General features: G+C 37.1%; 1 protein-coding gene across 1 annotated transcript; it reads left to right on the forward strand.

The window, feature by feature from the left end:
* Positions 1-1,810: 1,810 nt before the first annotated feature.
* Positions 1,811-2,752, forward strand: LOC101635802 (olfactory receptor 4F3/4F16/4F29-like). Its single transcript, XM_004695721.1, has one exon. The coding sequence runs from the start codon at positions 1,811-1,813 to the stop codon at positions 2,750-2,752; it is 942 nt and encodes a 313-aa protein (XP_004695778.1).
* Positions 2,753-11,053: the final 8,301 nt, after the last annotated feature.

Here is an 11,053-nt window from a genome sequence, read left to right on the forward strand (position 1 = left end):
GTAAATTTGATTTTTTCCCAGTTTTTTTTATGTAATTGACATCTAACATTGGGTATGTTTAAGGTGTACAGTCTTTTGTATTGCATGTTTAAAACTCCTATTTGGAATAACTATTTTGTATCATGAACAAGTCCTACTGTAGTAATAATTGCACTGGAATTTGTGATTTTTCATCTATGATAAGTGACTCACTTTTTGGCTGTTATTAACTTCTTTGGACCTTAGATTCCTTATTTAAGAATGAAAATCATCTTACTACTGGATATATAGACCTTATAATTACCTGTAACACCAAACAGGTAATTATAAAAAAGAATTTAGGAAAGTACTTAGTAATATGGTGAGGCATGCACTTTATAGTTTTCCAGGACTAAAACTCAATCATTATTACAGAAACTTTTAAAATATGGTGCAAAAAAGCCTATATTTTCTCCTTCACTTTAAGGATAGCATTATGTAATGAAGCTTGGAAGAGAGAAACTAAGGAAGTTTCCTCTGTCTTGGCTGCTATTCAAACTAATCTTCTTTTTGTCCTTTCCTTTTATTCTTGTAACTTTACTTTAGCAGCCATCTCCTATTTATGTCTCACCCTCCTTTTTTTTTCACCTTCACCTCTAACAGTATACTTAGCACTGTGGGATCAGGGTGGCTGAGACACAGACGTATTTGCTCTGGAGTAGATATATCTTTATGGTAACAAGATATTCCCTGAAAAAATGGATGATAACTAGAAAAATTTATGTAGTCATCCAGTATTAGTTTTATGGAACACTCATAATTGGTTTTGTCTCCCAGATACTTGGGAAGTTTCAAAACAACAGAAGAGATAAAAATAAAGAAGGGCTTATAAAAGATGAGATAGGATAAAGTCAATGATAGTATAAAACTATGGCCTTATATTTGTATATTATCGGCTAATCACTTAGGTTTCCAAAAGTTAAAACAGATGTCTCAGGTTGGGAAGAATCTGAACAGATTAAATTTATTTCCATAACTTCACAAGACAATACGCTGTTTTCTGTTTTGCACATCTTAAACACATCCTGATTACTAAGCATTCTATAAGTTATTATCACTCATAGTTATGTGGATATAGGTGAAAAACCCTGTGCCACCCATAGCTATTCCATTCTTGCTTTGTCTTGTCGTATCCTTGAGCTATTCTAACCCCTTCCCGGGTTTTCCTCTGCTGTCCTGTTCCCTGACTTGGTGTGAATTGCAAATGTAACTATACTTCATGGAGCAAAAATGACTATAAGAGATGAACTATGTGACCGAATTGATGGAAAGATAAGACATGGGATAATTCAAATGATTGAAGAATATTTTCATGAAAAATGTAATAAAGGAATCAGAGATTTCTGGGTTATACAACTCCACCTGTTTTTTGCTTTATATTGCACTGTTACAATGACAAACCAATCCTTGTGTACACATAGTCTATGTTCTCTCTCCCAGACCCCTTCTTCTTTAAAGTGATATTGGTTAGAACATTGAGTATGATTCACAATCCACCATGTAACCATATGTGTTCCATCCTCTTGTTACTGCTGGAAGCCCCAGAGACTGTGGTCACAGGGAAACTGCATGTGAACAAGACCCACCAGCTCTAGACAATAACAAGTAAATGCTTCTAGTTATTCTAGGACACTCAGAGAAAATTTTGGGAATATAGTCTTCATAGTGTAGATATTTTTGAATAATTAATCATTGTAAATAAAAGATTATTAATGTACTCATTTTAGGTTTTTGTTTTGTTTTTTTTTTTTTTCATTGTCTTTATTGTGGAAACATTCCAGCTGACACATCAATGGATGGAGCAAATCACTCTACAGTGTCAGAATTTGTGTTCCTCGGAATCACCAACATCTGGGAGATCCAACTTATCCTCTTTGTGTTTGCTTCCTTCCTTTATGTGGCAAGCATGGTGGGAAACTCCCTCATTATGCTCACTGTGATTTATGACCATCAATTACATTCTCCAATGTACTTTCTTTTGGCCAACCTCTCCTTTATTGACATGGGAGTTTCTTCTGTCACTTCTCCCAAGATGATTTATGACCTTCTCAGAAAACATAAAGTCATCTCCTTTAATGGCTGCATTACTCAAATATTCTTCATCCATGTCATTTTTGGTGCAGAGATGGTGCTGCTCATCGCCATGGCCTTTGATAGATATGTGGCCATATGTAAGCCCCTCCACTACCTGACCATCATGAACCCACAAATGTGCATCTTATTCGTAGTGGCTGCATGGATGCTCGGCATTATCCACTCCGTGGCTCAGTTGGGAATTGTCCTAAAGTTACCCTTCTGTGGTCCCAATGTGCTGGACAGCTTCTACTGTGACCTTCCTCAGTTCATCAAACTTGCCTGCACAGACACCTACCAACTGGAGTTCATGGTCACAGCAATCAGTGGTATCATTGCTGATGTCTCCTTCATCATACTGCTCATTTCTTATGCTGTTATCATTCTCACTGTTCACAAGCACTCTTCAGGTGGTTCATCCAAGGCTCTGTCCACACTTTCATCTCACATCACGGTAGTAGTTTTGTTCTTTGGTCCAGTGATACTTTTCTATGCATGGCCATCTCCCACCATAAACTTAGATAAATTTCTGTCCATCTTTGATGCTTTTCTCACTCCTTTCCTGAATCCTATCATTTATACACTCAGGAATAAAGAAATGAAGGTAGCAATGAAGAGAGTATGCAGTCGTATAGGGAATTTCAGGAAGATCTCTAAGTGACACGTGATGAACAACCCTTGTCTATTGTTAGTGTTCATTATTGATGTTAAAACTCATTTACTTTCCTTTGCCCTATCTTCATTTGGTTATACTCTCATACTAAGTTTGTTTATTCTTTCACTTAGTAGAGAGAGGGATTCACTTTTGATAAGATGGAAATAATTCTATATGGATTAGTTATAGTCTCAGATTATGCTAATCTTTAGTCTTAATTCCTAAGGAATAATATTTGCAATAATTATTAGAAGTACAAATACAGCATCTGTTTTACAGACAAGATTTCTTATCAGTACTCAATGGGTGATAGGGTCAGGTAGACTGAACTGTCTTCAAGGTTAGCTGTGGATTGCTCATTATCATTGCCCTCATTTGGGTCTTTGCATGGTTGTGCAAGCACAGCAGATTTTGACACCCTACCATGGGTTCACTTGTTTGGGTAGAATTCATGTGACCAGTGTTTCGACAAAGAACTGAAAACACCAGCATTTTTTCCTGATAAGCATGACTTTCAAATCCATTAATTTTTCATTTTCCCTTTCCTATTGTTTTATCACCATACATTAAGTTTACTGAGGCAAGCAGATTTACAACATTGTATCCAATTTGTGAGTAACATATTTCTATTTCCATACCAACCTAGACCAGTGCCCCATTAACCCTCCACTCTGTTCCCTCACCCACTGTTTGATACCACCTTGCCATCTTACTGCTTCAGTTTTACAGTTAGATGTTAGGAGTTTATAATTGGTTTGGTTTTAAATGACCCTTTGGAGTGTTTTTCCATATTCCTATAAAATTGAGACTATTTGGTTTTTCTTTTTCTCCTTCTGACTTAACTTAGTTAGCATTATTTTCTCCAATGTCATCCATGTTTTTGCAAATGTTAAAGTTCATTCCTTTTTTATGTAGAGTTGTATTCTGTTGTGCATATATATCACATATACTGTTCAAAACTTCACTCCTAGGATACTTTGGCTGTTTCATTAACTTAACTATTGCAAATAGGTATGAACTAATATTTATCAAGTTGACTGAGTGTTTTGTATTCTCTGGGTAGATACCTAGTGGAGTAATATATGGTAAACCATATTAATATTTTGAGACACCTTCATGGTGATTTCCATAGGGTCCGCACAGCATGTATTCCCATTAACAGAGACCAAGACTTTTGATAAACAAAGTTTGTAATGCTGTTTCTGGTCTTTTTGATCAGGGCCATTCTGGTGGGGGGAGAGATGGTATTTCATTGTGGTTTTGATTTATATTTCCCTAGTAATAAATAATGAAGATTTTGTTCATGTGTCTATTGGTCACCTGAATGTCTCTTTGAAGAACTAAATTTTAGCTCTCCTGAACATTTTTAAATTTACATATCCATTTACATTATTGTTCATTTTACAACAGTGTTTACTTCCCCCCACCCTTCATGACCATAGCACCTCATATATTTCTCTCTTCTTCAATTTTTTAGTTTTAAGAATTATTTAGTTATTTTGATATCAACCTTTGTCAGCTGTGTTATGTGTAAACTTTACTGCTTTCTTGTAATAGGATGACTTTTTTGTTTTACTATGGTATCTTTTGCTGTGCAGAATCTTTTTGTTTGATAGTCTCATGCTTGGTATCAAATCAGGAAAGTTAATTTCTGCAAATAGGTTATCCTTTTTCTGATAATGGTGGCTGGCCATCACAAGATTTTTGTTTTGATTCCTCTACCATTTTTTCTGACTGAAAAACTGCCCATGTTCTGTTTTATAAAAATAGTGAGTTTTGGGCCCTCCTTGGTGGCACAGCAGGTTAAAGCACAGCACTAAGAAGCTAAAACCACTACAGCATGAGTTCAATCCCCACCCCAGAGATGACCAACATGGTGCAGCAGACCCCTCCTGACTCGCCTGCTGCTCTCCTCAGCATTGTACTGATCTGCCTGTTCTGCTCCCCACTCTGTCTCTGGTGAATCCTCTCACTGCCCCTACACCTCTGGTCTGTAACTCACTTCTGTATGCATAAATAAATGAATCTTTAAAAAAAAAAAGCAAGTTTTAATTTACTTTAAAAATGTTCACTCTCACAGAGTAGTGCATTAAAAATTATTTGGCTACCTGGAAAGTTAGATACGTTTACCTATGTATCAGGATTTCTAGAATATCTAAACTGCTATATTCTGAATATGCAGTCTTCCTTCCATATATAAATTAGCCAAGATCTCCCTTCACTTATTGCTGCAGTAAGACTGTTGCACCTTCAGTTGACTGAATTTAGACATAATATTTTTGTCTGAGATGTGTTATATTTCTTACCATATTCTGCCACTGGAAGTAGGGATCTTTATCAAAACATACTGAAATTTGAATTCGTAACCATTTTAATGAAGAGCATCTGAGACTCATTCTAAATTAGAAATATGGTCCAAATGACACTGAACTTTATACATCTTACAGTTGTTTAAATATATAACTATATGTGAAACTGACTAGAGTTTGACAGAATTTCTGTGTCTCATAACTGGTTGTTAGTTATTCATAATTTCCCTTACATGGTATGCTTTTTCTTTTGCTTCCCATCATCCTTATTCATTTTTGAATTCCTTGCTGAACAATTACAAATCTATTCATACATTATTTGATTGCTAGCTACAACTTTTGCATTCAACCTCCCTTTAATTTGTCTGTTAGTGGTATTTTAAAATATAAAGTTTCACCGTGATTTCTCCTGGATTGATTAAATGTTATTGACATAGGAGGGTCCTCCAGGTTGCCCACTGTATATGTGTGATGATTCAGAAAAATGCCTACTTTTCCCACTCATTTCTTGTTTTTTTTTTTTTTATCTTGTCACATCTACATTTATGATAGAATTGTTTCCCATTCTCACAGCGAATTATTGTCTCTATCAACAAATTCAACTTTTATTAAAGGAAGCTTTTCTTTTTTTTTCTGAAAGAGAAAACTGTTGTAGAACTTCTAATGGGGTTTCTATCTAAAAGAAGAGCTCTTTCTATGGACACATGTCTTTCTCTTGTAGTAAACTGTGTAGTGTTATAGACGATAACTTGTAAATACCACCTCTGGTCCCCCTCTGGGGACTCAAATGGTGCTAGAAATATATTTTAGATGTTAGCATGACCATTACACCTATGAGAGAGAGTCAGCATTGCTACAATGCAATGTCTTCAGCATAGACAAGGGATGGGGTGTACTAATGAGGACATAGGAAAGGACTTGCATTTTTATCTCATTGACTTTTTTTTTTAAAGATTTATTTATTTGTACATACAGAACTGGGGTACAGGCCAGAGGCTCAGGGGTGGCGAGAGGCTTCACCAGACACAGAGTGGGGAGCAGAACAGGCAGGTCGACGAAGTACACTGCTGAGGGGAGCAGCAGGCGGGTCAGGAGAGGTCTGCCACACCATGTGGTCACCTCCCGGGCAGGCGGGAATCGAACTCATGCGGAAGTGGCTTTAGCTTCTCAGTGCTGTGCTTTACCCCGCTGCGCCACCAGGAGGGCCAATCTCATTGACATTTTACTAGGATTGAAAGGAATTTCATAGTTTAAGATGTTGAAGTCAACACTATTTACTCTGTTTTATTTGTCTGTTTTCAGAAAAGTTATAAAAGGATGACATTCACTAGAGACTAGTTCTTCATGGTAGTTCTTAGGAGTCAAACATACTGTACACAGAATCTGGAGAAGGATTGACTGGTATAGAATATTCCTGAGAATGCACTGACTCCACCTGTATGTCTAACTACATACCTATCATTGTTGACTGTGATGTAAAAAAAAAAAACACCTATTGTGTTACCAAAGGGGAATTAGCCCTGTTATCTTTGTTGGATCTTTAGTTCTTGTCTTTTCCCTCCCTAGTGTTGGACATTACAATATCAAATAGCTGTAGATAAGGAACGAGAATACAGCAAATTCAGGAACCCAGGGATGACAATTGTAGTTAAGAAGAATGGTGAAAAGACAATATGGTTAGTTAATTCAATACAGAAAGGGATCATTTAACAGGGTTTTCGATATAATGTGTACTTTACATTCACAGAACAACAGACAAGTGGACTTGGGTTGAAATAAAGAACTGGAAAGTTGACTAGGCAGCAGGAAAGAAGGTTTGCACTATCAAATTGATAAAGCAGGAATTTGAAACAGGAGGAGTAATTTATTCTCAAGTACTGTGTCTTAGATGATTTAAACCTGCCATTGATGCTGGACCAGAAATTCCCTTTATATATATCCTGCTTTATTTACTATGGACTTACTATAGAACACTCATATATTTTTCATCTATATTTTCTTCAATTTTAAGTTCTAAATGGATGACAGTCTTTTCTTGGAGGCTGACTAAATTCAAGTAAACCTACAAAAGAAATTATGGTATTTGGAGAGCAAATGTTAAATAGTCACTATAACTTTATTATGAAAAGTATATTTGTAGGTGAACGTCCAGAGAACAGAAGTCTCAAAGTGTTCTTTTAGAACAAGTTTAACTTACTTAGAGCAGAAAATAACTCAGCAATTACTCTTCTGGGGCATTGAGATACATTCCTCTAGTTTTGTATATTGAACCAGAGGCAACACTTAAACACTGACCATGTGAATGTCTTCTGGCCTGCAGTTTCTTGCTTTGCTTTCTTTTCCTTTTGAGATTATCACACTCATTTCCATGCTCCCAGCTTTCCTGTTTGCTTGCCTATTCAATCCTTAAAATATGTCTCCTGTAGGGTCATTATCCTTGGATAGCACCACGGAGTCCTACTTTATTGGATGTTTTGTATTATCCTGTATGGATAGACAGTATAAATTATTACAAATTTGTTTTATTAATACCATCAAAATGGTATGAATGAATGGATAAATGACTGGATTGCGGGAAAGGTGATATATTGAGGTGATGAATAAATGGATAAATGGATAGGTAGAAATGGAGCAAATGAAGAATTATCTCTGATGAATTACTAGCTAGTCATTTTTTAGAGACACCGGGTGCCAAAATGAATTCACTCTATAAAAATATAAACATCAGGGAAGAATTTAATATTTCTATACAAATAACTTGGTCATATACCAAATATATTCTCTAATTTGGTAGATAAAATTTATTTAGTTACCTAAGCAATGTATCTGAATAATAATAATTTCCAAAAGGGCTAGATAATAATAAATGACAGGTCATTCACATCTGTTTTGTTTTTTCATAGTTCCCAGCACCTTAAAGGGAAGAATGGCAGTCAGATACTAGATTTAGTTTGATTGGAAGCCAGATCCTTGGGAAGCATATTTAAGGTTTGCACATATTTGTAGTGCAATGCGATAGCAAACAAACTCCTTAGCCATGGAAATCAGGGTTCTATATGCATTCCCTTTGTGGCATAGATAAAAGTTGTGTGGGTGCTTGTTAAGACAGTTACTGGTTGAGGGTTACCAGTGAGCCATCATAAGGTGAAAAGAAAGCACAATAATAGGATGAAGTGACCAATGTTCACCTAGAGCAAGTCCATTCAAGGCCTTTACATGTGCCAAATCTAAGCCAGCCCCGCAGGCTGAAACCCCCAACCAGGAAATAAGCCCTTTTTCTTAGAAAGACTCTGCTCTCATTCTGCTATGTACTCAGTGCCTTGGGTGGTGGCTTGCTATGAATTACCTCTCAGATTCTTCTAATTCTGTAGGTGGCAGAACATCAGGCAATCAAGGACATCCCTGACAGAAGAACAGAGACCCCGGTATGACTCAGGAAGCAGCTCTTGACTCTACCCTGCACATGTGCAGCGCCCATGGCACAGCACAAGGAACATGAGAACATGGCGCCCTCGAGTCACCACAGTGGCGAGCACTCCAGCAACCTCAAGGTGCCTCAAATCAGAGGCCTGTGCCTCAGGCCCACACTCAAAGACAAGCACAGAGCAATGAGCCTCTTTCAAACAGTCAAAATCCAGGTACAAGGAACCTGAGACAGGCGAATCAGACGCCTGAGGTCTATAAGCCCTTTTCTCGGATTGTTACAGCTTTGAGAGTGTCGCAGACATGAGCCTCCAAGTCCTTTTATTAGATGTCCTGGTTACTGGGGTCCAGTATTAAAAGCTGGGGGTGCCTGATACACTATTCAAATGCTTACGCCTCTGGGAGAAATGCTAATTTCCCTCCCGACTGTAAATGGCTGCGCAGGTGGAGTTGGCGGTGCTAAGGGAGTTGGTGGCTGGGCCGTGTCCCAGCTTCTTCTACCTGTTAGATGTAGAAAGTCTCTCCTGGGCCGGTGAGGAGATGTTGCTCAGGTGGCTTTCTGGATTTCTTTCATAGAAGCTGTTTCGTAGGTGCTTCATTTTTAGCGTGTTTGTGGGAGCTGGTGAAGATCACGATCTTCTTAGGTCGCCATCTTGAATATAAGTGGGATGATGGTTTCACTCGCTGAGAATCATGGCCTGTCATCATCACCCTTAGTGTGGGTCTGTTTTGTTCTCCCTGAGACAGAACGTCTGTGACAGACGTTCTCTCAAAAGTAAAGGGAGGGCCTTTTTTTTATTATTATTATTAAAAAGTTTATTTTTACATCATTTTTCACATTTTTTTTTTCATCTCAATTGTAATCCCCACGGGCTTCCCATCACCAAATCACCCCTGTGCCACCACCATAGTCCCGTGCATTTCCCTCCCTTCCCCCCCCCAAGGGAGGGCCTTTTAATTAAAGATCACATTAACCCCTACTTGTTGATTTCCAAATCATGTGCCAATGATTCCTATCAAAAATATTAGATAAAAAGGGACCTCCTTGTGGTGCAATGGGTTGAAACGCAGCACTACAAGTGAGGCAGCCCCTTCAGTGAGTTAGATTCGCGGCCCCTAAGGTGATCCACATGGCATAGCAGACCTCACCTGATCTGCCCGCTGCTACTCCCTTCAGCAGTGTACTTTATGTTCTACCTGTTGTGCTCTCAACCCTGTCTCTGATGAATCCTCTCACTGCCCCTACAGCTCTGGCCTGTACCCCAGTTACATATGCATAAATAAATAATTAAAAATATACATTAAATAAAGAGGGCAGAAAAGATCACAAGGGACTAAGGTGATATGGTGCATGTGTGAATTGATGGTAGAAATTTTACCAGGACTATATCTGATGTAAAACATATACAAATAAAGAAATTATAAAAAAAAAAAGCAGATTAATTTTTCCTTGCATGAGCCATTGTTTTCAAGCTTATCTATCTACTGAATTGGGATATTTTTTGAGGTCATGCCTATGTATTTGCATTCATAACTTCTTTCTCTTTTGATTTGCTTCATTTTATCCTTGGTTATAGGCTAGAAAGTAGCAATCATCTTCAGGATGTGTGGTTACTTAATAAACTCTTATCACAATCCTGTCTTTTCTTACTATATTTATATTATAGAAATATATTTATAATAACAAACCAGAGACAGGTTGTAATTGGTTGGCTTACAGCCAATATATTTGTGGAATTAATAAACAAATCTTTTTCTGCCTATCATAAAATGCTATTTGTTCAGAATGCTATGTAGCCTGTAAATATAATAAATGTATATCATATAACTATTTTAAAATAGAGTTTTACTTTTTTCACATTGATTTATATTGTGTAAATTTTGTGGGTACAACTCATACCTGTTTATGTGAGTATGTCTCATTTCAGCCACTGACAAAGTTCCAGAGTCATTCCCACCTTCAAATTGACCCTCTCCACCCTTCCTTGCCAGTCCCTGTCCTTTTTCCCTCTGGTAGCCACCATACTTTTCACATAATCTGTGTTGAGTTTGTTTTTCCTTTGGTAATTTGTAACCCAAAAATGTGAGTTATCATCCAGTCATTGAATAATTTTGCATGCAAATATAGAGAAGTATAGATATATATTTTTTTGAATTAGTGTTTTCCTCTCTTTTGGTTAGGTACCAAGTTGTGGTATTTCTGGTTCGTAAAAACTCTGATTTACATATTTTAAGGTATCTACATGCCATTTTCCACCTTTCTTTCATTTCTTTCATTGATGTTCTGCAGTATGTCACCTACATTTCCTTCTGTATATTTTATGGTTTCAGTTCTTATATGTAAGTACGTAACAAATTTGATTTGTTTTATGTGTATGTCTAGAGAATGACCTCAATCATTTTCACCATACAGCTCTTAAGTATGCCACAACCATTTATTATTATTAATTTTAATACATTTTTATATGTAATAATTCACCTTTTACATCATTTTGTGCATTTTTCCATCTCAGTTGTAAGCCCCGTGCTTCTCATCACCAAATCACCCATGTGCCATCACCATCATAGTCCAGTG

The sequence above is a fragment of the Condylura cristata genome, unplaced genomic scaffold (assembly GCF_000260355.1).
Source record: "Condylura cristata isolate star-nosed mole 26May11 unplaced genomic scaffold, ConCri1.0 scaffold00114, whole genome shotgun sequence".
Taxonomy (NCBI): domain Eukaryota; kingdom Metazoa; phylum Chordata; class Mammalia; order Eulipotyphla; family Talpidae; genus Condylura; species Condylura cristata.